This window comes from Pristiophorus japonicus, chromosome 11, assembly GCF_044704955.1.
Source record: "Pristiophorus japonicus isolate sPriJap1 chromosome 11, sPriJap1.hap1, whole genome shotgun sequence".
Taxonomy (NCBI): domain Eukaryota; kingdom Metazoa; phylum Chordata; class Chondrichthyes; family Pristiophoridae; genus Pristiophorus; species Pristiophorus japonicus.
The window spans coordinates 179596641-179622899 of NC_091987.1; the positions used below are offsets into that span (position 1 = coordinate 179596641).

General features: G+C 47.9%; 1 protein-coding gene across 4 annotated transcripts in view; it reads right to left on the bottom strand.

Annotated features, from left to right (window-relative positions):
• The window catches only part of fez1 (fasciculation and elongation protein zeta 1 (zygin I)), a 125229-nt gene that overhangs the window by 79643 nt on the left and 19327 nt on the right, over positions 1 to 26259 (bottom strand). For 3 of the 4 annotated variants that reach the window (XM_070894323.1, XM_070894322.1, XM_070894324.1), the window contains exon 1: positions 300 to 661. The exons of the other annotated variant lie outside the window; for it this stretch is intronic. In XM_070894323.1, coding sequence (XP_070750424.1) covers positions 300 to 649 — 350 coding nt within the window. In that variant the 5' untranslated portion in view covers positions 650 to 661. Of the gene's footprint in view, positions 1 to 299; positions 662 to 26259 lie in introns of those variants that run through there. 4 annotated transcript variants of the gene reach the window in all.

A 26259-nucleotide genomic window follows, 5' to 3' on the forward strand; every position in this document is an offset into this window, starting at 1 on the left:
TCTAAATGACAAAAGGGGGAATCAGGAATGCCAAGCACTGAATGTGCATCTTGCATTGCCTATTGCAATGGGAAACTGCCCGTTACACGTTAGATGCACCAAAAGCCTTAATTCAACTCCCGGGATGAATTAACAATCGAATTTTGTTGTGCACTATTTATAAATAACATTTCCAAAGCAGCATACATATTAATTCAAGGCACGCCTTTTGGAGTGATTCTAATTGTGACTAGATTGTACAGCCCCAATCGGTCATTTTGAAATGTATATTTATGTAAAGATTATCACAAAGCACTCACTCGTCATCTCGGACCAGTTCTTCCTCCTCCACCGGCGCCGGTTTCCTCACCGGGGCCAAATTCTCCGTCTTCTCGTTGTAATTTCGGAAACAAACATTGAGCTTCTCGTCGAAATCGTTCACCAGGTCCTCCATGGATTTGAAGCTCATCATCTCGGTGCTGAAATTGTCCAGTTCCGTCATGTCTTCCAGGTGGGAGGCCCCTAGGGTCCTCACCGACCCCAGCTCGTTCAGGTTCTCCTCCTCCCCTCCTTCCTCCTCCTCCAGCTGGCCCCGTCCTCCGGCTCGGTCGGGCTTCAACTCGTAGAAATCCTGCCATTCCTCGTCCAGGGTGACCAGCGGAGCTGCCATCGCGGCGGCGGTGTGAGAGGCAAGCGCTCCGAGCACTGCGCTGCGGAGAGACTGCGCACTGAGCAAGGTGAGCTCATCTCCTCCCCAGCGAAGGGGTTGCTCTCCCCCCAAACCATCGCCCGCCCTCAACAATGACTCGCTCTTACCTCCTCCTCCTCGTCCTCCCAGGGGTGCTGGCCCATGCTGGGCTACAGTTTGAGGGGGTGTTGGGTGACCCTCCATCACCTCACCCAACTGACCTTGCGTCCATCTGTGACCCCAACGGTATCAGCGAGATATTGGGGAGGGGGGGTTGGGTTTCAGGACCAACCCCAGTCCTCTCACCTCCCAATATCCCACTCCTCTCACCTCCCAATATCCCATAGTGGTCAAGGGTCCAATCATGGCTAATTAGCCCTTCCCTCGCCCAGAGGTTCCAAGGACAATTTTAGTGTCCCAAATATTGACCTGGTTGACATCAGCTGACTTAGCACAACAACAACTTGCATTTATATAGCGCCTTTAAGTAAAACATCCCAAGACTCTTTACAGGGCCATTATCAAATCAAAATTTGACACTGAGCCACATAAGGAGATATTCGGTCATAGAACGGGTAGGTTTTAAGGAGCGTCTTATAGAAGGAGAGAGGTCGAGAAGTGGAGAGGTTTAGGGAGGGAATTCCAGAGTTTAGAGACCAGGCAGCTGAAAGCACGGCCGCCAATGGTGGAGCGATGAATATCAGGGATGCACAAGAAACCAGAATTGGAGAAACGCAGAGATCACCGAGGGTTGTGGGGCTGGAGGAGATTACAGAGATAGGGAGGGGTGAGGCCATGGAGCGATTTGAAAACAAGGGTGAATTTAAAATCACGGTGTTGCCGGACCTGGAGCCAATGTAGGTCAGCGAGCACAGGGGTAATGGGGGAACAGGGCTTGGTACCAGTTAGGGCATGGGCAGCAGAGTTTTGGATGAGTTCAAGCTTACAGAGGGTACAAGCTAGGATTCCAGCCAGGAGTGCATTGGAATAGTCAAGTCTAGAGGTAACACAGGCATGGATGAGGGTTTCAGCAGCAGATGAGCTGAAGCAAGGATGGAGGCAATTTTCCCTGAGGTTTTTTGGGGGGCTACACGGTCCCTTTAAGGGACTGCGTGGCCCCTTTAAGGGACTGCATGGCCCATTCAAAATACCATGCATGTGCAGATTTTTATTTAAAAGCCAGCAAACCAACTGAGCGGGACCTTCAGGCAGCTTTGCAACTGCGCAGCTTACAGGGAACATTAGATGGAGGCGGGAATGTTGCAGAAGTGGAGGTAGGTGGTCTTGCTGATGGAGAGAATATGGAGTTGGAAGCTCATGTCAGGGTCAAATATGATGCCAAGGCTACGGTGCAGACCTGGAATCGTTCTGGTCTGGATGGTTGAGCCTCGTGCACCATTTTGCTGGTGTAACTACACTTATCTCACTGCTTTACTGGTAAAATTTGTATGGAACAGAATAAATAAAGGGCAGCCCTTTTGCCGCCCCACCTTTAGCACAGCTGAGCTTTCACGATTATAAAATCTTCCTCGGGTTGACAAGTAGGAAGTAGGTGAGAGAAAGAAAGGACATGTATCTATCTGGTACTCCATTGAAGTGGAAGTCTGCAATATATGCTTAAGTCCTGCAGTGAGTTTATAAAGCTACAACCTTTGAGGGTTTGAAGTAAGACTGCTACCTCTGCAGTAAGTGCTGACGTGATATAACAAGCGTGAGACACAAACACATGCAGGATCCAGTGATTCGGGATTCAGTGGGTGTGTGATGCAGAAACATTAAATGCTACAGTCAGTGTGTACCACAGACAGGTAACACAGTCAGTGACGCAGATATATGCAGTGGTGCAGTGAGTGACATTTCATGTAGAAGGGGATTTAATGCCTCAAGTAGCAGTTGAAAAGTCCAACACATATTGCACGAAGGGTATAGCAGTTAACCTGTCCTAATATCTCCTTATGTGGCTCAGTGTCAAATTATGCCAGATAATGCTCTTGAGAATCGCACCGGGACGTTTTTATAACATTAAAGGTGCTATATAAATGCAAGTTGTTGATGCACCAGCTCAATGATGCACTCGGTGTGTAACACAAACTTACGCAATGATACTGGCTGTGTATAAAACAAGACACTCAGTGATAGCATGTAACACTGATACAGTCAGTGTGTGATACAGTGCATGCACACTATCTGTCCCACCTGTGACAGAGTCTGTGGCTCTCGCGTTGGACTGTTCAGCCACCAAAGAACTCACTTCAGGAGTGGAAGCAAGTCTTCCTCGATTCTGAGGGACTGCCTATGAATGACTAATACCCCACTGTCACTGTACAATTATTCCTATCTAGCATTGAGGTGTCAACACTCAACAGACAGAACTGCAGCCACTTAATAAGAAACACCATATAAGAACATAAAAAAATAGGAGCAGGAATCGGCCATTCAGCATATCGAGCCTTCTCCACCATTCAATGAGATCATGGCTGATCTTCTACCTCAACTCCACTTTCCTGCACTATTCCCATATCCCTTGATTCCCTTAATATCCAAAAATCTATCAATCTCTGTCTTGAATATACTCAATGACTGAGCCTCCACAGCCCTCTGGGGCAGAGAATTCCAAAGATTCATCACCCTCTGAGTGAAGAAATTTCTCCCCATCTCAGTCCTAAATGGCCAACCATTATTCTGAGACTGTGGCCCCTGGTTCTAGACTCCGCAGCCAGGGGAAACATCCTCCCTGCATCTACCCTGTCAAGCCCTGTAAGAATTTTGCATGTTTCAAATATGTGATATACAGTAGAGAAATATACCACGAGAAAATATTCAACACAAGCCTAGCATTAACAGTAGATGCCACAGGCAAGGAGGCCCTTGCTCATTTATACATTCACAGCAGGGACAGCCATGGATGCTGCAGGATTGCTGTTTCATGGCTACTACTCTTTTAGTGCTTGCTTGCCTGATAGAAGCTGGATTTAGTGCAAGAGTACTCCAGGGTCAAAGTAAATAACACAGTGGGTCAGATTCTGATAGCATGTCCTGCAATGTTGATTAGCATACAGTAAAACAGAACCGTAACTAAAGCCCAGGAACAGGGAGTCAAATATTGATTAGATACAGTAAACACAACCTCTGAACTATACTGTTTAGCCAGTTTAGTGTACTGATGTAAAGGGTGATTTAGTGCATTTGAAAATTCCATCACATTTTGCACTATCTAATATAAATGTGAGTCGAGGTAGCTAAGCTGATGGCACTACAGATGCACAGAACTTAAATAGCTGTCCTAATATGTCAAGAGTCCTAATAGGAGCCAATCTCTGGCACCCTTACTGCTGCCATACATCATGTGCTGCTAGGTTTATCAATTCTGATTGGACGTATCCCTGGAGGTTTAATACATGTCCTTCTGCCTTCCACTGCCCCACCCAGTAAAACAACCTTTAACCTCCCACCCACCATCTCCAATTTTTATTATAACTAATAAATGAAAGTGCTCAAAGAAATTGAAAAACAAACCTAGTAATTATTTTAATGGCCCGATGATCTGGGTTGCTCTCAGCAGTGTCCAGGAGATCAATCTTTAATTCCAGGAGAGTCCAGGGCAATCCTGGCAACCCAATGTGTTGCCACCCACCTTGATCAGGCTCAATTAGATCAGTGGTGATCCAATAGCCCGAGGCTTATGGGTCCCTGACATACACTGCGTTCGATGAAGTGCCTCAGAATGTTTGTAGCACATGGAGCACATGTAATTGGGATTAGACTGGATGACTTTTTGTTGGACTGCGCAAGTACTGCAAGGAATCGAATACAGCCAGGGTGATCTCCTGGACTAGTTTCCATCACCTGGATGGATCGGAGAGGAATTTTCCCAGATTTTTTTTCTCCCTAAATTGGCCTGGGTTTTTATCTGTTTTTTGCCTTTCCCAGGAGATCACATGACTCCGGTTGGGGTGGAGTGTAGAATGTTTCAGTATAAGGGGTGTCACAGTTGTGTGAGGCGGACTGGTTGGACTGGGTACTCTTTGCCTTTCCGTCATTGTTCGTAGGTTTATATGTAACCTTCAGGGCTGCCGACCAAGGGCCGTGCGGCCCTTTGTCAGCCGACATGGACACGATGGGCCGAAATGGCCTCCTTCTGCGCTGTAAATTTCTATGTTTCTATGTTTCTATGTGCGCTAGACTCATTAAGGCCTCCGAAAATATTTAACATAGAGGGCTAGGGCCCAGAATGCAGCTGGAAAGCTTGAACTGTCCTCCAGTTGGTCAGTGCCTATATGAAATTGACACTGTAAAAGAGGAGCCCTTGCCTCATGTTGGGTTATTGTTCTGAAGGTGACCCCATTCATTAGCACTTCCTGCCATCCGATTTTAAATGACCAGATAATGTCAGGAAACACATCAGCCAATTTGCACAGCAAACAGCAATGCAATAGGACCATAGGGACAGGAGTAGGCCATTCAGCCCCTTGAGCCTGTTCCGCAACTCAAGTAGAGCATGCTTGTCTGCATCTTAACTCCTTGGTTCCATATTCCTTAATTTCCTTACCTAACAATATTCTATCAATCTCAGTTTTGAAATTTTCAATTGACTCCCAGCCTTAACAACTTTTTGGGAGAGAGTGAGTTCCAGATTTCTGCTACCCTTTGTGAGAATAAGTGCTTCGACATCACCCCTAAATAGCCAGATCTAATTTTAAGGTTATGGCCCATTGTTCTAGATTGTCCCACCAGAGCAAATAGTTACTCTGTATTTAACCTATCAAATCCTTTAATCATCTTAAACACCTCAGTTAGATCTCCCCTTAATCTTCTATGCTCAAGGGAATACAAGCCTAGTCTATGCAACCTGTACACATAATTTAACCCTTTGATTCCAGGTATCATTTTGGTGAATCTGTATGCAGTGCCCAGAATTGAATGCAATACTCCAGATGCTCAGGTTGCTATGTGCAATGGAATTAATGGGTAGACTGTCTCAATCCTGGCCCATGGTGAGATATCTCACATGTATTGAATGATCGAGGGCCTGCTGGCTGCAATTTTCTGATGTGGACTCACATCTTGCGAGGTTCCTCACCACAGGTAAGGACTCAGAAAATCTACTCTTACAAATGCACCCCTACACCACAGATGTGAAATTGGTCTTTGACAGGGATGAAAAACAGGTGGAATTGCAATGGTCGTTTGTTATATAGCCCACTCGATACTGAGTGCTGTTGAAGTCAATGGAACTGAATATCGGGCAGAGCGTATGACTAACGACCGATGCGATATCTCTTGTTTTGTGTGCCACCCGTGTCCAATTCTACCCCTGCAGTGGCCAATGTGATTTTCACCTCCACACCATCTAGCTCCAGTTTTTGAAATCAAAGACTCATTACGTTGCCTCCTAATCTCATTCTTTCACGCTCAAGGTGTAATACTCATTACCTTCCTCTGCCCTTCTTCTTACAATGAACCTCAAGCTTGGTATCACCAGCCACTACTCCTTGATTTACCTTGCCTTCTCTCCTAGGCTTTTCAACCTTGCTGGCATCCTGCACCCATCCAGATCATCATCATCATCGAAGCACTGACCACACTTGACCAGCTCCGTTGGGCGGGTCACATTGTTCGCTTGCCCAACACGAGATTCCCAAAACAAACGCTCTGCTTGGAACTCCTACACGGCAAGCGAGCTCCAGGTGGGCAGAGGAAACATTTCAAGGATACTCTCAAAGCCTCCTTGATAAAGTGCAACATCCCCACCGGCACCTGGGAATCCCTGGCCAAAGACGACCCTAAGTGGAGGAAGGGCATCCAGGAGGGCACTGAGCACCTTGAGTCTCATCGCCGAGAGCATGCAGAAAACAAGCGCAGGCAAACCAGACTCCCCACCCACCCTTTCCTTCAACCACTGTCTGTCTCACCTGTGACAGAGACTGTAATTCCCATATTGGACTGTACTGTCAGCTGAGAACTCACTTTTAGAGTGGAAATAAGTCTTCCTCGATTTCAAGGGACTGCCTATGATGATGATGAAAGACCCCCATTGCAGCATTCAATTATTTCTTAAACATTTCTGGAGTTTTTGCCTCCACTGCTCCATGCAAGAATCCACTCCATGCATTGATCACTTGTGTGAAGAGGAACTTTGGATATCAATTATAACTTTGCCTTTTACTAGTTTTATCCCGTGTTCTCCTCGCACAACTTAGCTAAAATAATTTTCCTAATTAATTTGCCTTTCCCTTGGTATTTACGATCTAATATACCTCAATAAGATCACCTCTTAGATGCTTCCTTTCATCATAACTCAGTTGTCTAACAATCAGGATTAGTCTTGTAGCTCTTGTCTGCACCAGTGCTTGAATGTCACTCCTGTGTCTCGGTGACACAGGGGACACAGTCTAAGGATAAGGGGTAAGCCATTTAGGACAGAGATGAGGAGAAAATTCTTCACTCAGAGAGTTGTTAACCTGTGGAATTCTCTACCATAGAGTTGTTGATGCCAGTTCAAGAGGGAGTTAGATATGGCCCTTACGGCTAAAGGGATCAAGGGGTATGGAGAAAAAGCAGGAAAGGGGTACTGAGGTGATGATCAGCCATGATCTTATTGAATGGTGGTGCAGGCTCGAAAGGCCAAATGGCCTACTCCTGCTCATATTTTCTATGTTTCTATGTGACCAGAACTGGATGCAGTATCAGTGTGTGGCGTGACCCATTTGATCATAACGTCCTTTCATTTTTCCTTATAAAGTGTCAGCTGTGGCTCAGTGGGTAGCACTCTTGCCTTTGAGGCAGAAGGTTGTGGGTTCAAGCCCCACTCCAGGGACTTGAGCGCAAAAAAATCTAGGCTGACACTCCAGTATCGTGCTGAGGGAGTGCCACACTGTTGGAGGTGCCATCTTTTGGATGAGACGTTAAACCGAGGATCCGTCTGCTCTCTCAAGTGGACGTAAAAGATCTCATGGCACTATTTCGAAGAAGAGCAGGGGAGTTATCCCCGATGTCCTGGCCATTATTTATCCCTCAATCAACATAACAAAAAAACAGATTATCTGGTTATTATCACATTGCTGTTTGTGGGAGCTTACTTGTGCGCAAATTGGCTGCCGATTTCCTACATTACAACAGTGACTACACTCCAAACGTACTTCATTGGCTGGAAAGCACTTTGAGACGTTCGGTGGTCATGAAAGGCGCTATATAAATGCAAGCCCAAATATAAAGTCCAACATTCTATTTGCTTAGTTGGTTGCTCCTCTACACTGGTTGAACATGTTGGAAGCTGAATCTACCAAGACTCCTAGGTCTCTTAAACATCATTCTTAGCCATTTCATAGGATTACATAGGATATACAGCACAGAAGCAGGTCATTCGGCCCAACCAGTCCATGCCGGCGTTTATGCTCCACTCAAGCCTCTTTCCGACTTTCCTCATCTAAATCTCTCAGAATAACCCTCTATTCCCTTCTCCCTCATATGTTTGTCTAGCCTCCCCTTAAATGCACCGGTACTATTCGCTTTAACCATTCCCTGTGGTAGCGAGTTCCACATTCTCACCACTCTCTGGGTAAAGAAGTTTCTTCTGAATTCCCTATTGGATTTCTTGGTGACTATCTTATATTGATGGCCTCTAGGTTTGCTCTTCCCCAAGTGGAAACATTCTCTCTGTATCTACTCCATCAAAATTTTCGTAAATTTAAAAGCCTCTATTAGGTCACCTCTCAGCCTTCTCTTTTCAAGAGTAAAGAGACTTAGCCAGTTCATCCTTTCCTGATAGGTATACCCTCGCATTTCTGGTATCGTCCTTGTAAATCTTCTCTGCACCCTCACCAGTGCCTCTAAATCCTTTTTATAATATGGCGACCAGAACTGTACGCAGTACTCTAGGGCTGGAGTTCGGTTCTGGTCATTTCGGCGCGGTAATGGCGGCAGGGCGGTAAAGTTTGCGCTGGGAAATAGTTTGCACCTGCAATCACAAAATTCATCTTCTGGGCCCTGAGCGGAGCGCGGCTAAAGAGCCGGCATCAAAGCGCCCTAAGGGAGGCTTCCGTGGGGAAAAAACACCCCACAAAACACACAAAAAACATTCCCTATACCTTGCCCACCCCACATTAGAATAAATCATAAAGATAAAAATAAACAAAACAATCAAACTTACCTCATTCATTACTTACTTCACTCACCACCGCCGGGACTGTTTTTCCAGGCGGTCCCACTGCGTTAGAGGGTCAGTGTCCAACAAAAAATCGATGCGCTGTCGAAACCGGTCGCGTTCCACACTGGCTCCACGCATCCCTGCCACCATTTACCGCCTCTCCAGGGCGCGAACAAAGGCGGCAACGTTGGGAAAATCCAGCCTTAAGTGTGGTCTAACCAAGGTTCGATACAGGTTAAGCATAACTTCCCTACATTTCAATTCCATACCTCTAGAAATAAACCCTTTTGCTTGCTTTGCTTTTTCATGGCCTTGCTAACCTGTGTCGCAACTTTGTGATTTGTGTATTTGTATCCGAGATCCCTTTGTTCCTCTACCCCACCTAGACTCGCACCCTCCAAGTAATGAGTGACCTCCCTATTCTTCCGACCAAAATGTAATACCTCACATTTACCTCATTTACCTGCGTTGAACTTCATTTGCCAATTATATGCCTATTCTGCAGGTTTATTAATGTCCTCCTGTAATTTGTTGTAGTCCTCCTCAGTATTGACTACCCCCCCACTCCCCAAATTTGGTGTCATCTGCAAATTTAGAAATTGTGTTTTTGATTCCAAAGTCTAAATCGTTAATTTAAATTGTGAACAGCAGTGGTCCCACCACTGATCCTTGTGGAACACCACTACCCACCTTCTGCCACTCCTACTCTCTGCTTTCTGTCTTGAAGCCAGCTAGCTATCCATTCTGCAACCTGTCCCCTGACTCTGCATTCTCTGACCTTGTTCATCAGTCTTTTATGGGGTACTTTATCAAAGGACTTTTGAAAATCTATATAAATTACATCTACAGTATTACCACTATCTACTCTCTGTTACCTCTTCAAAAAATTATATAGGTATTTTGTTAGCTATCCGCCAGTCCTCTGGCACTGCACCTTTTTCTAACAAATTTCAACACCATTCACTGAGCATGTATATTCCCCATTTTATTCCTTCTTATGTGCTGTACATTACACTTGTCTGCATTAAGTCTCATCTGCCATTGTTCACTTGTACATTGTGTCCAACTCACTTTGTAATTCTCCAAACCAGCGCCTCTCCTAGTTTGGTACTGTCTGTAAATCTAACCAATTTGCATTGAATTTCTGAACGCAAAAATTGAGGTAAGTTAGAAATAGTATTTCATCTCTTGTGCCCATCAATCTCAAATGAACTAGGCAGAGCAGAGAGTCTCATATCCAACTGTGAAGCTCCTGTTGTTGGAATCGCTTGTCCGCGCTCGGTGCCTAGGCTCCCGTATGAAGAAAAGATACTTGGGCAATGTATCATAGTATGGTTGGCACCTGTCGAGATGTACTTCAGTAAGATCTGCTGCCTTAAGGATAGGAAGGGAGAACATTTGGAGCAAGGATACAAACTGCAAGTAATAAAACCAGCAGTCAGAAGAGGAGGAGGCAGTGTGCTTCTAATTGCTCTGATAGCTCATTGACAAATGCACTCTTTAGGAACAAATAAGGGTTTTTATCTGCTAGTTTTGGAGACTGGCTGAAGAGTAACCACAATGAACAATGGACAATGTCGTACTCACATTTTATCCCATAACAGCTTTACACCAATGGCTTTGCAAACAGCCTTACCATACAATCGAAGAATTGAGAATTGCTTGCTTCATAAAATGAACCTATTGTAGACACTTCAATGAGAAGGACCATCAACTTGACTTGGATTGAGGCAGCATCATGATCAGTGTGGGTGTGTTACCTTCTCACTTTAACCTGTGGAATTCCCTACCGCAGAGAGTTGTTGATGCCAGTTCACTGAGGGAATGATCAGCCATGATCTTATCGAATGGTGGTGCAGGCTCGAAGGGCCGAATGGCCTACTCCTGCACCTATTTTCTATGTTTCTATGTCTATGTTTCAAATGGTATGTTGGCCTTCATAGCTAGGGGATTTGAGTATAGGAGCAGGAAGTTGTACAGAGCCTTGGTGATGCCTCACCTGGAATATTGTGTTCAGTTTTGGTCTCCTAATCTGAGGAAGGACATTCTTGCTATTGAGGGAGTGCAGCGAAGGTTCACCAGACTGATTCCTGGGATGGCTGGACTGACATATGAGGAGAGACTGGATCAACTGGGCCTTAATACATTGGAGTTTAGAAGGATGAGAGGGGATCTCATAGAAACATATAAGATTCTGACGGGATTGGACAAGTTAGATGCGGGAAGAATGTTCCCGATGTTGGGGAAGTCCAGAACCAGGGGACACAGTCTTAAGGGGTAGGCCATTTAGGACTGAGATGAGGAGAAACTTCTTCACTCAGAGAGTTGTTAACCTGTGGAATTCCTTGCCGCAGAGAGTTGTTGATGGCAGTTCATTGGATATATTCAAGAGGGAGTTAGATATGGCCCTTACGGCTAAAGGGATCAAGGGTTATGGAGAGAAAGCTGGAAAGGGGTACTGAGGGAATGATCAGCAATGATCTTATTGAATGGTGGTGCAGGCTCGAAGGGCCGAATGGCCTACTCCTGCACCTATTCTCTATGTTTCTATGTTTCTGTTTCATAAAGAACAGGTTGCGAGTAGAGGATTCTTTTACTTGGTCCACCCAGTGTCAACATTGAGTTAAAGAAAGACTTGCTTTCTGATGCTTTCATGACCTCAGGACATCCCAGGGCATTACAGCCAATGAAGTACTTATTGAAGTGTGGTCAGTGTTGTAATGCAGGCCCACTCTGTCACTCTATATAAAGCATAGATGTAAAGTTGAATTTGTGAAAGACATTAGTTAGGTCACATTTGTAGTTTAGTGTGCAGTTCTGGGCTCCCCACTTCAGGAAGGGTATTAGCGCCATGGAAAGAGTACTGTTAAGATTCCTTAGGACGATATCAGGAATAGAATGGAATGGTTATGGAGAAAGGCTGGAAAAGGTGGTGCTTTTCTTTAAACTGGAGCAATGTGGGGCTACAATGGAGGTTTTCAAAATGAGGAAGCGATTTGAATGGTTACATAGTGAAGGATTGCTTGCACTGTTTGGTGAATCAGTACCAAGAGGGCACAGACTCAGGAGTATTGCTGGAAGAATGAAGGGACACATTGGAAACATTGTTTTCACACAGAGGTTGAGTAGAACGTGGAATACTTTACCATAAGAGACTACTGAGGTGGAGATTATGGGACTGAAATTGCCTCTTTCTTTAAGAGCCGTGACCACGGTCGGTAAGGACTCACCGCTTAGTCGGCACAGAGTCACCGACATTTATGGAATTGCTCTCCATTTTTTTTCCGCGCCGCCTGTGTTGCCGATCCGTTGGGCACGCGCCGACCCCTCACCAACCGGCAGCGACACTTTTCCTCCACACGTGGGACATTGCCCCATGGGAAATTGCTCTGCGGGACAGAGCGGCCACCGCTCGGTGCCCCCGACAGCTTTCCCCTGGCGTGAAGCTGTATGTGCAGCATATCCGCCTTAAAGGGGAGGACGCTGTGCCGCGGCCACCATTTTATTTTAATTATCGGCCGACTCCGAGGTCAGCCCGACAATGGCACCCATGGGTTCGGCCAGGCCGCCAATAGGCAGCCTTGGCACCCTCTCTTGGGTACCGGGCCGCTGGTCCAGTCGAAATCCGCCCTGGTGGCCCAGTGGGTCAAACTAAACTAACTCCAGATTTCGCAGCGGCCCTCCCCTTTAACTGAAGGTTGTGATGCTGATGACTCCGAGCGACATCCGCTTCGATCCAAGGGCATTTCTGCCCCGTAGCCATCCCAAACACAGCCCCGACCAGGAAAAAAAATCAAAGCGGATTGGGGCAGAGAAAAATTTTCAAGATCGGTGAGTGCGGCCCCTTTCGGTCAGAGGGCAATTTCGGCCTCTATAAATCATGTTCAATAACTTTAATAGTGCATTTAACAGAGTAAAATGTTTTAAGGCACTTCACAGGTGCGTAATCAGACAAAAATTAACACTGAGCCAAAGAAGGAGACATTCGGACAGGTGATCAAAAGCTTGGTCAAAGAAGTAGATGTCAATAAGGGTCTTAAAGGAGGAGAGAGAGGTGAAGAGATAGAGAGGTTTTGGGAAGGAATTTCAGAGCTTTGGGCTTCGTCAGTTGAAGGCACGGCCACCAATGCTGGGGCGCAGGAAATAGGGGCTGCACAAGATGCTAGAATTGAAGGAATGCAGAGTTCCTGGACGTTTATAGGACTGGAGCAAGTTACAGAAATAGGCAGGTAAAAGGGAATTGGATAGGTATTTGAAATAAAAATATAAAGAGATATGGGGAAAGGGCAGGGGCATGGATTTAGAATAGACTATTACATTTGAAGAGGCAGCACAAGTGGCCAGTAAATTCTATGATTTTATAAAACACATTTTCCAATCCTCTCTGGCTACAGGTGTGGTGCCGGAGGACTGGAGGAATGCTAACGCACCTTTGTTTAGAAAGGGAGAAAGGGATAGACCGAGTAATTACAGGCCAGTCAGCTAAACCTCAGTGGTGGGAAAATTATTGGAAAAAATCCTGAGGGACAGGATAAATCTTCATTTGGAAAGACATGGATTAATCAAGGACAGTCAACATGGATTTGTTAAGGGAAGGTCATGTCTGACTAACTTGATTGAATTTTTCGAGGAGGTAACCAGGAGGGTTGATGAGAGCAATGCCTATATGCAATGTATATGGATTTTAGGAAAGCTTTTGATAAGGTGCCACATGGCAGACAGGTCTTGAAAGTAAAAGCCCATGTGATCCAGAGCAAAGTGGCAAGTTAGATCCAAAATTGGCTCAGAGGCAGGAAGCAAAGGGTAATGGTTGATGGGTGTTTTTGTGACTGGAAGGCTGTATCCAGTGGGGTTCCACAGGGCTCAGTGCTGGGTCCCTTGCTTTTTGTGGTATATATCAATGACTTGGACTTGAATGTTGGGGGTATGATTAAGAAGTTTGCAGATGATACTAAAATAGGCTGTGTGGTTGATAATGAAGAAGAAAGCTGCGGACTACAGGAAGATATCAATGTACTGGTCAGGTGGGCAGAACAGGCACAAATGGAATTCAATCCGGATAAGTGTGCGGTAATGCATTTGAGGAGGTTTAACAAAGCAAGGGATACACATTAAATAGTACGATACTGCAAAGTATAGAGGAACAAAGGGGCCTTGGAGTGCAGGCCCACAGATCCCTGAAGATAGCAGGCCAGGTAGATAAGGTGGTTAAGAAGGCATATGGAATACTTGCCTTTATTAGTCGAGGCATGGAAAACAAGAGCGAGGAGGTTATGCTTGAACTGTATAAAACACTGGTTAGGCCACAGCTGGAGTTCTGGTCACCACATTACAGGAAAGATGTGATTGCACTGGAAAGGGTGCAGAGGAGATTTACAAGACTGTTGCCTGGACTGGAGAATTGTGGCTTGAGGAAAGATTGGAGATGCTGGGTCTGTTTTCTTTGGAACAGAGGAGGCTGAGGGGAAGCCTGATTGAGGTGTATAAAATTATGAGGTGCCTGGATAGAGTGGATAGGAAGGACCTGTTTCCCTTTGGCAAAGGGTTCAATAACCAGGGGGCATAGATTTAAAGTAATTTGGGGGAGGTTAAGGGGCGATATGAGGGGAAATTTCTTCACCCAGAGGGTGGTGGGGGTCTGAAACTCACTGCCTGAAAGAGTGGCAGAGGCAGAAACCTTCACCGTATTTAAAAAGTACTTAGATGTGCACTTAAAGTGCTGTAACCTACAGGGCTACTGACCAAGAGCTGGAAAGTGGGATTAGGCTGGCTAGCTCTTGGTCAGCCGGCGCGGACACGATGGGCCGAAATGGCCTCCTTCCGTGCTGTAAATTTCTATGATTCTATTGTATGATTGGCCCGGAATCTACGGTTAGTGGTGTGGTGAAGGCATTCGTTGCTGGTCCCAAAGTACATCCGCACAAAAATCACTTGTGTCGAGAACTTCAGGATTTCCAACCTTCAATTCACATCAACGGAAGTCAGTGGAGATTCCCTTATGTGAACTGCTGTGATGTCAACAAGCTGTCCACACAGCCAATCAAAAGGCAGAATTCTCACAGATGGCGAACAAGGAAGTGAGTAAGTTCTTAAAATAGTTAGAGAGAGCAAAACAAAGACTGGGGCTCTCACATGGGGAAAAGACAAACCTAGAGAGGGACAAACTTAAAAAAAACATTTTTTGGAAAAGTTTCTTTAAAAAATGTATTTTTATTAAAATGGACAAACTTCACACTGAACAAAATTAAAATTAGTTTTACAGACCTTTAACATTTGTTTAGCAGTAATAATGCTGTTAAAACCCCATTTACACCTAATCCCTTTGGGTCTAACCTTTAGTGGGGAATTTACCAGCGTACTTGCTGCAGAAGAGGCAAAGTTTTTGCCAGTTTCAGTGGTTTGGGTGATTGCCGATTGCCGGCTCTATGGGATGGTGGGGGAAGCGCACAATGCAGCCTGTTTCGGAGCTGTCAATGGCCGGCCTAAACTTTGGGATTTACATGCGCCAAATCCACAACTTGTAGATTGACAGCGAACACGACCAGTTTGTCGTCATCCTGACCAGGGATCCCGACGTCATGCCATCCCGGCCATTAACACAGCAATATGGTGTACTGCCGAGTGGCAGAATGTGGATGCATTACATCGAGATGGTGGGCCAATGATCTGCTAGTGAAATCTTCCTAACCAGCGCTCTCCGTACGTTCTGTGAACCTTCCCTGTTTGTATTTCAAGCAAAATCTCTTTGTCTTCTTATTGCAGTGGTTCATCAATTTAAAGGTAGCATGTGCTCCCTTCTTAAAGGGCATAACCAAGAAAAACTGTAACTTAACCAAAATTAAAGGAAACTTAAATAAAAATCCAATTAAAAACTCATTGTCTTTGGCCTGTGGTGAGATCAGCTAATCACCATTTCTTTCTAATTGACTTGCGTACTCTCCAACTTTGTTTAATCCTGACATTTGACTCTTTGTCATATTTGACCCTGAAATGAGATTTCAACCATATATCCGCAGCATAACTAAGACCGCCTGTTTCCACCTCCGTAACATCGCCCGTCTCCGCCTTTGCCTCAGCTCATCCGCTACTGAAGCTCTCATCCATCCCATCCACATCTTTTGGATGAGACTTTAAACCGACTTTAAACTGCTCTCCCAGGTGGATGTAAAAGATCCCATGCCACTATTCGAAGAAGAGCAGGGGAGTTATCCCTGCTGTCCTGGCTAATATTTATCCCCCAATCAACATAACAAAAAACAGATTATCATATTGCTGTTTGTGGGAGCTTGCTGTGCGCAAATTGGCTGCCACGTTTCCCACATTACAATAGTGACTACACTCCAAAAGTACTTCATTGGCTGCAAAGCACTTTGAGACATCCGTTGGTTGTGAAAGCTGCTATATAAATGCAAATCTTCCTTTCTTTGTTACCTCAAGACTTGACTATTCCAACGCACTCCGGGCTGGCCTCCCACATTCTACCTTACATGAACTAAACATGATCCAAACTCGGCTGTCCGTGTCCTAACTCACACCAAGTCCCACTCACCCATCACCCCTGTGCTCGCTGACCTACATTGGCTCCCGGTTAAGCAACGCCACGATTTCAAAATTCTCATCCTTGTTTTCAAATCCTTCCATGGCCTCACCCCTCCCTATCTCTGTAATCTCCTTCAGCCCCACAGCCTCCTGAGATATCTGCATTCCTCTAATTCTGCCCTCTTGAGCATCCCTGATTATAAACACTCAACCATTGGTGGCCGTGCCTTCTGTTGCCTAGGCCCCAAGCTCTGGAACTCCCTGCCTAAACCGCTCTGCCTCTCTACCTCTCTCTCCTCCTTCAAGACGCTCCTTAAAACCTACCTCTTTGACCAAGTTTTTGGTCACCTGCCCTAATTTCTCCTTCTGTGGCTCGGTGTCAAATTTCTTGTCCCATAATACTCCTGTGAAGCGCCTTGGGGCATTTCACTATGTTAAAGGGGCTATATAAATACAAGTTATCGTTACTGATTACCCTTCACCTAGATCTCTCGGTGATAAATATAGTAGCGGTTGAAGAGATACAATTGATCCCAGTGCTCTGGGCTGGGGAGCGGAGCAAGCAGCCATGGTTTCTGCTACTGATTGCCATCCAGTGACCCCTACTGGATAGTGTATGTAAATGCAGGTCCTTCATTGACCTTTTTCAGTTGCATTATCATGGAACTGCAGTGAAATACTGTACAACAGTGAAAATGCTGCCATCAATTAATGCCTCCACAAACCTAACCTTTTTGATTCCACAACGTACTGGCAAGACTGGCCAAACTAGGCATCACTTTCATGGACATTTAAATTATTGTGAAGAGACTGTATTTTTGAATGATTTAGAATGACACCTGGTGGGATTTGGTAGTTGACTGGAAAACAAAGTGACTTTTGGTGCATTATTCATTGGCTTCAGGAGCAAGAGTACTGCCACATCTTCCAGGTGGGTAAGACTTCTTTACCCAGAGGGTGGTTAGAATGTGCAACACGCTAGCACAGGGAGTGGCTGCAGAGAATAGCATAGGTGCATTTTAGGGAAAGCTAGACAAGTATGAGGGAGAAAGGAATAGATGGATATGTTGATGGGGTGAGATGAATTGGTCCCAGGAGTGAGGTCGGGGCCCAGGAGCGAGGGCGAGGCCCAGGAGTGAGGTTGAGGCCCAGGAGCGAGGTCGGGGCCCAGAAGTGAGGTCAGGGCCCAGGAGCGAGGGCGAGGCCCAGGAGCGAGGGCGAGGCCCAGAAGTGAGGTCGGGGCCCAGGAGTGAGGTCGGGGCCCAGAAGCGAGGTCGGGGCCCAGGAGTGAGGTCGGGGCCCAGAAGCGAGGTAGGGGCCCAGAAGCGAGGTCGGGGTCCGGGAGCGAGGTCGGGGCCCAGAAGCGAGGTCGGGGTCCGGGAGCGAGGTCGGGGCCCAGAAGTGAGGTCGGGGCCCAGGAGTGATGTCGGGGCCCAGAAGCGAGGGTGAGGCCCAGGAGCGAGGTCGGGGCCCAGGAGCGAGGTCGGGGCCCAGAAGCGAGGTCGGGGCCCAGGAGTGAGGTTGAGGCCCAGGAGCGAGGGCGAGGCCCAGGAGTGAGGTCGGGGCCCAGAAGCGAGGTCGGGGCCCAGGAGTGAGGGCGAGGCCCAGAAGCAAGGTCGGGGCCCAGAAGCGAGGTCGGGGCCCAGGAGTGAGGTTGAGGCCCAGGAGCGAGGGTGAGGCCCAGAAGCGAGGTCGGGGCCCAGGAGCGAGGTCGGGGCCCAGAAGTGAGGTCGGGGCCCAGGAGTGAGGTCGGGGTCCGGGAGCAAGGTCGGGGCCCAGGAGTGAGGTCGGGGCCCAGGAGTGAGGTCAGGGCCCAGAAGCGAGGGCGAGGCCCAGAAGCGAGGTCGGGGCCCAGAAGCGAGGTCGGGGCCCAGGAGTGAGGTCGAGGCCCAGGAGTGAGGGTGAGGCCCAGGAGCGAGGTCGGAACCCAGAAGCGAGGTCGGGGCCCAGGAACGAGGTCGGAAGGAGCAGGGTCCTGGACAGGTGCAGCGAGGTCGAGACCAGCAGCGAGGTCAAGGCCCAGGAGTGGCGGAGCGTGGACCAGCAGCGGGGTTGGGGCCCAGGGAAGGTGCAGCACGGACCAACAGTGAAGTCGGGAGGCCTACACCGCATCCTATGAAACCCAAGGAGAGAGGATCTTTGGGAAGGAGGGAGGAGTACAGCAGGAATATGTGTGTGTGTGCACTAGGCCCATGCAGCATAGCCTGGTCTCCAATCGTCTTGGATCCCCTTGCCATTGGACCTAGCTCTGTCAAGGACCGTGTGGTAGTTGGTGTGTAACGGCTACCCCACGTTAAAGAATTCACACACAGGCATCTTCCACCCTTTAAAATGAAGTTCAGGACCTGGAACGTCAGGACCCTCATGGATAACCCCAACAGCAACAGACCCGAATGCCGAACCGCTATCGTTGCCCGGGAACTCAGACACTTTGACGTTGACATTGCCGCCCTAAGCGAGACCCGGCGGCAGGGGAAGGCCAGCTCAAAATGAGCTAGTGAGCTGTCTCAGAGACTCCCCTTGTGGGATAAACTAAATCCTCATGTCCCTTCGGCTCACCCTAACCCGGAACCAGTGCGCTACAGTCTTCAGAGCATACGCCCCAACACTGGAAGCTACAGACGAGACCAAAGAGGAATTCTACTCCAGCCTCGAACAATCCCTGTCCCGAGTCCCAATGGGCGACAAGCTGATCCTCCTTGGAGACTTTATTGCCAGAGTTTGAAAGGACACAGACCTCTGGGGAGGTGTGATCAGTAATTAGGGGTTAGGGAAACCAACTCCAACGGTACCCTCCTCCTGACGAAATGCTCGGAACATGGTCTTGATATAACCAACAACTTGTTCCGTCAGAGAGACAAGTACAAGGCCTCATGGCAACACTCTCGTTCCAAGCATTGGCATCTGCTAGACTACATCATCGTCCGAGCGAGGGACTGCAAGGACATCCGCGCCATGACTGTTGGACGGACCACCGCCTACTCCACTCGGTCATTTCCATCAATGTAGCCCCAGTACAGCGGCAGTAACAGAAACACTGCCGCAGGAAAATCAACACTGGAGCACTCAAAGACCCTACTAAGAAAGCCCTATTCAACCAGCGCCTCATAACCAACATAATGACTTCCAGTGAACCGGAGACACAGAGTGTCCACAGCGCCTGGGCTGCCCTCAAGGCTTCCATAATCAGCACCTGTGAAGAGATGCTCGGTCATTCGACCAGGAAACACCATGACTTGTTTGAAGAGAATGAGCAGGAGATCCAGGAGCTAATAAGCGGCAAGCACAAAGCATTCTTGAGCTGGAAACAGCAACACAAATCGACAACCACGACTTGCGTGGATTCTTTAGCGCAGTCAAGACAACCTACAGCCCAAGCACCCAAGGTCCTACCCCACTGCTGGCCAAGAACAGAGAGGTACTCATCAAGAACAGAGTGGCAGACAGTGCCTGCTGGAAGGAGCACTTTGAGGATCTCCTTAACCGAGACTCTATCTTCGATGTGAGTATCCTCAACTCCATCCCACAGCATGCCACCCTCTACCATCTCAGCACAACCCCAGCCCGGCATGTTGGAAAAGGCCATCTGACAACTGAAGAACAACAAGGCCTGAGGAGCAGATGGAATCCCCGCTGAAGCACTAAAGCTTGGCAGTGAAGCACTATTGGCAGAAATCCATGAACTCATTCCCCTTATTTGGAAGGAGGAGAGCATGCCAGGTGATCTCAGAGACGCTGTAATCATGACCATCTTCAAGAAAGGCGACAAGTCCGATTGCGGTAATTACAGAGGAGTTTCCGTGCTGTCTGCCACAGGGAAAGTCATCACAAGAATCCTCCTCAATCGCTTTCTCCCAGTGGCTGAAGAGCTCCTCCCAGAGTCGCAATGCAGATTCCGCCCACCTAGGGGCACAATGGACATGACCTTCACCGCGAGTCAAATTCAAGAGAAATACAGGGAGCAGCACCAACCTCTGTACACGGCCTTCTTTGACCTCACAAAGGCCTTCGACACTGTCAACCATGAGGGATTATGGAGTGTCCTCCTCAAATTGGGCTACCCTCAAAAGTTTGTCACCATCCTCTGCCTGTTTCATGATGACATGTAAGCCGTGATACTGACCAACGGATTCACCACAGACCCAATACAAGTGCAGACTGGGGTCAAGCAAATCCGTGTCATCGCAACAACGTTCTTCTTGATCTTCCTTGCTGCAATGTTCTATCTCACCCTCAGCAAGCTCCCCACTGGAGTGGAGTTAATGTACAGGAGAAACGGGAATCTGTTCAACCTCCGCCAGCTCCAGGGCAGATCCAAGGTCGTCCCATCCTTTGTCTTGAATTACAGTACGCAGTCGACGATTGCGTTTGCGCACACTTGTAGGTCATGCTCCAAACCATCGTCAACATCTTCACCGAAGCGTACGAGATTATGGGCCTTACACTAAACATCCGTAAGTCAAAGGTCTTCTACCAACCTGTGGACCATTTTCCATACCTTGGGAGCCTACTATCAGCAAGGGCAGACATCGACAACGAGGTCCAACACCACCCTTAATGTGCCAGCACAGCCTTCGATCACCTGAGGAAGAGAGTGTTTGAAGACCGGGACCGCAAACCCGGCACCAAGCTCATGGTCTACAGAGCAGTAGTGATACCCGCCCTCCTACATGCATCAGAGACATGGGGCTAGAACCTCCACTTTTGTGGTTATCACCCAAAAATGGGCGATATTTCCGGCGTGGGCATTAAAAAAGGGTTTTCAGATCATCGGCTTCTCGCCCATTCTCAAAGCACCTAGTCTCCATTTTTTAAAATGGGCGTTACCGCGAGCGACATAAAATGGGCGGTAGCGTTACATTTTTTTGAGCTTCTGCCGTAAAGTGTGGTTGTCCTTAGCAACGGCATGGCAACACTCGATTCCCACGATTCAGGAGGTCAAGTGTCATCATGACATGTGCAGAAGAGGAGACAGAGAGAGAGGGAGCTCAGAGGGACTGAAGGCGTGTCTGGGTGTGCTGGCTGCTTTGGGAGGAAGGAGGGAGACTTTAGAGCTTCACAGCAAGTAGGCAAACAAGAAGTAGCTGTTACCAGCCACATATTTGCCTGAATTTGCCCTATAATGGAGAGAGAGGAGGAGGCATCACAGCACTCTGTGGAGACTGACGCTGGAGAGAGCAGTGAGGTGGGAGAGGAGCACATTGGAGGGCGCAAAAGAGCCAGGAGGTTCTCAGATGAGGCAAATACCTCCCTACTGCAGTAGGTTGAGTCACGCTGGGGTGATTTGACACAGGGAGGGCGTGGGAAGCCCACCCCAAAGGCATACCAGAAGATATGGACCAAGATAGCAGAGGTGGTCTCATCGGCGAACAACGAGGTGCATGAGGGCAACCAATGGCGCAAACGATGGAACGACCTTGTGGGACCCACAAGAATAAGTATTACATTGATTTACATGTACTTATGTATTCATAGAATTTGATTTGTAACAGTCATGAGTGACTATCATCAGATGTGAGGTCTTGCATTTTTACCGGGAATGTTTTACTCAAAGCCTGCGGTCACGGTGTACGTCTTTAGGTAAAGAATGATAATTTTCATAATAATCATGATTACATCTGTCGGTTATGTGTTGTATCAGTCTCTGTAACAGTACCTAGCAATGATATCACGTAATGATCTGCCATGTCGTCCTGTCACCTTTTATAGAAGAAGCTATCGACGATGAGGTCCATGCAGAGGCGAACGGGTGGGGGGCCACCAGTCCCCAGCCACATCACTGACATGGAGGAGCGTGTACTCGCACTCGTGGGGAAGCACCCCCGGACAGCCACGGACGCATCTGCAGTCCCTGAAGTGATGCCACGTGAGTAAAGCTTACACCATTGCATCATGTAACGTCAATAGATGCCACCCCCACTCATATCTAAACAATCATATATGGGATAGATGATTTCTAAAATTGTCATAGAAATAATGATGGCCTAATGAAAATCATTGCAATGCACAATGTGTTGATGGTCATGAAATGTGATGTCTGTGATGAATTTGATAGCGGTGGTGCTTTTGTCGTGAATATGCTGTGTGTAGCGCTGGACTCACCTTGTGACACTAGCACCTCCTTCTCCTCTAATAACCTAATTTGTGTTTTTCAGCTCAGCCAGCAGCGCGTCCCAAGGTAAGACCACAGAGGCCAGAAAGTGGGGGCGCGGGACCGGAGTCGGCGGATAATCCTACATCTGGTGCTGAAGCGCTCCGATTCTCACCCATCAATCCGCTGGGTCTGTTCTCCATGGATGAGAGCACCTTGCCACAAGGCACCCCATTTGTCCCCAGGACGGCGCCAACCCCGCGGAGGTCCTGTGGATGCGTAGGGTCTGTTCCAACTCATCGAAGCATTGGGGACATATCCTGACAGTTGGTCATCATGACCGAGTACATTCCGCGGATGGCGGAGGCCCTGGATGCGATAGCCAGGAACACTGCTGGCACAGGCCTCCCAGTGGTCCCCGAGCGCGGTTCCACTGCGAACGACAGATGAAAGTAAGGACCAAGATCCTGCTTCTGCATCAGAGAATGTTGCCCCCTCGGCACCCCCCGCTCCTGTACCCATGCAACGACCGCATCTGCCTTCATCCCCTTCAATGAGGCACCGCCTGAGGAGCTCCTTGGCCAGGCGCTGTGGAACGAGAAGGGGAAGGGGTAGAGGTGGGGAGAAGAAGGGGAGGGGAGAAGGAAAGTGAGATGCATGTCCGCAGGTGATGGCTGTGTTATATCTCCATCTGGGTGTATGCAATTTGTTGCAATGTATGGGGGCTGTGGACCACTCTCCTGCTTTGTCTTTGTATTCTGTGTTGCTGGACAGGTTGAACATTTGATTTATGTCAATGGTGGAAAAAATGGGGTGTGGGCAGGAGTTTGGTGTTATTGCCTGTGATACTTATGATTTCAGACCAATGTTGGTATAAATTTTTTGTTATTGAACATAACCTTGTTGCGCATTGTCTCAGAAAACTGGACCATTACACACTGGTGATTCCTTAATATGAAAGGATTAAATACAACTTAACATCAATCAACGTAAACTTTAATTGGCACCAAGCTGATGGGCACCATTGATGGGCGTTGTCACTCACATCAATGCTCTTTCAGGCAAATCGTTCAGATATCAGCTCCTCACGTAAGAGTGGGATTTTAAAAATGTCAGCCACACCACTGGCGTTCGTTCAGAACAGTTCTACTTTTTCTGGGCGTTTTTTGGGTGAGCGATATTGTGTGCGATATGTGTGCGAAGTGGTGAAATTGACGCTGGGCGATCTCGTGGTTACTAGTTTCGGTAACTATGCCCTTTACGACAAAAAAAATGGGCGGGCAGTATTATTGAACCTCGGTATTAAATCAGTGCGGAAATTAACGCTGGGTGATATTATAGGCGTTGATTTAGCCCATTCTGATAATTCCGTCCCAAAAAAGTGGGCAGGCGGTAATATTTTTTCCCGGCGTTAAGCACATGGGGAAAGTAATGCTCGGCAATAAGTTTCCTAAAAATGGGTGACAGTTTCCATTTTGTGGCTAAATGGATGATATCTGGGCGTTATACGTCATTTCAGCGGTAAAATGGCCGTTAAGTGGGTGTTAAGCATACAAAAAAAGTGGAGGTTCTAGCCCATGGACTATGTACAGCAGGCACTTCAACGCTCTGGAGAAGTACCACCAATGCTATCTCCACAAAATCCTGCAAATCCATTGGCAGGATAGGCACACCAACGTCAGTGTTCTCGCTCAGGCCAACATCCCCAGCATCGATCAGCTCCGATGGATGGGCCGCATCGTCCGCATGCCCAAAACAAGCGCTCTACCAGAGCTCCGACAGAGCAAGTGAGTCCCAGGTGGGCAGAAGAAATGCTTCACGGACACCCTCAAAGCCTCCTTGAAAAAGTGCAACATCCCCACTGACATCTGGGAATCCCTGGCCCAAGACCGCTCAAAGTGGAGGAGAAGCATCCGGGAAGGCACCGAACACGTCGAGTCTCTTCGCTGGGAACAAGCTGAAGCCGAGTGCAACAGCGGAAGGAGCGCACGACAACCCAAGCACCCCACCCACCCATCCCTCCAACCACCGTCTGCCCCATCTGTGACAGAGACTGTAGGTCCTGCATTGGACTCATCAGTCACCTGAGAACTCACTTTTAGTGTGGAAGCAAGTCATCCTCGACTCCGGGGGACTGCCTAAGAAGGAGAGGAAGAGATGAAGAGGGGTGGGGGGAGGCTCACATAAACACCGGCATAGGCCTGTTGGGCCGAATGGCCTGTTTCTGTGCTGTAGATTCTGTGTAATATTATTAAGACCAGACTGGATTCAGTTGCAATACCTTCCACAGTTGAATATTCGGCCAACACTTACTGTCTGCGCTCACACATGAAACGCAGTTAGTTGTCAGCCATACATAGCAAGAGGAAAGAATGAGATTTAAATATAAATTACAATGTGGAAACGTGGAAACATGGAAACAGGCCGTTTAGTCCATCCAATGTTAATATTTATCTTGTTCATGAGCTGAAATCTTAAACCTATGTGCCTGCACTGTTGCTATATTCCTTTGTGCCCCCTTTCTTCAACCACCTGTCCAACTGAGGAATTAAAATTGGCTGCAAAATCCAGCTATGGATCTGGGATGTTAATTTAGCCGTTGTCTGCATCAATATTTCTGCCATAGATGTGGTGGAGGGAGTTGACAACAAGAGAGGAAGGAAATAATGAGCAAGGCTGAGGGATGATTCAGTCGCCCGAACAGCTGTGGTATCACCTTCAAAAGGAATAAAAATTAATTAACAGAGCACAAAGAGTGCATGTGTCCCTGCAGACGCAAGCAGAGGAATGAAGAATGAATCACCGGAGCTCTGGGATCCTTTGGCGTGGGCTTATGCAAAGCAGGAAGAAGCAGACTGGGAAAGTGTACTCACTCGCACCATGTCCCACTCACCCATCACCCCCTGTGCTCGCTGCCTCATGTCCTCACTCGCACCAAGTCCCGCTCACCCATCACCCCCTGTGCTCGCTGCCCTGTGTCCTAACTCGCACCAAGTCCCGCTCACCCATCACCCCCATGCTTGCTGCTGCGTGTCCTAATTCGCACCAAGTCCCGCTGACCCATCACCCCCTGTGCTCGCTGCCTCATGTCCTAACTCGCACCAAGTCCCGCTGACCCATCACCCCTGTGCTCGCTGCCTCATGTCCTAACTCGCACCAAGTCTCGCTCACCCATCATCCCTTTGCTGCCCGTGTCCTAACTCGCGTCAAGTCCCGCTGACCCATCACCCCCTGTGCTCGCTGCACTGTGTCCTAACTCGCACCAAGTCCGGCTCGCCCATCCCCCCTGTGCTCGCTGACCTACATTGGCTCCTAGTTAAGCAATGCCTTGATTTCAAAATTCTCATCCTTGTTTACAAATCCCTCCATGGCCTCACCCCTCCCTATCTCTGTAATCTCCTCCAGCCCCGCAACCCACCCCCGAGATGTCTGCATTCCTCTAATTCTGCCCTCTTGAGCATCCCTGATTATACTCGCTCCACCATTGGTGGCCGTGCCTTCTGTTGCCTGGGCCCCAAGCTCTGGAATTCCCTTCCTAAACCTCGCCGCCTCTCTACCTCTCTTTCCTTCTTCAAGACACTCCTTAAAACCTACCTGTTTGACCAAGCTTTTAGTCACCTGCACTAATTTCTTCTTATGTGGACACGGTGTCAAAATGTTATCTCATAATACTCCTGTGAAGCGCCTTGGGACATTTCATGTTAAAGGTGCGATATAAGTACAAGTTGTTGTTGTTGGTGAAGGATGAGTAGGGTTGGCACATTTTGAGAGAACTGGCAAAGCTTGTCCTCAGTGAGGCCTGTCGCAGTCCCATTT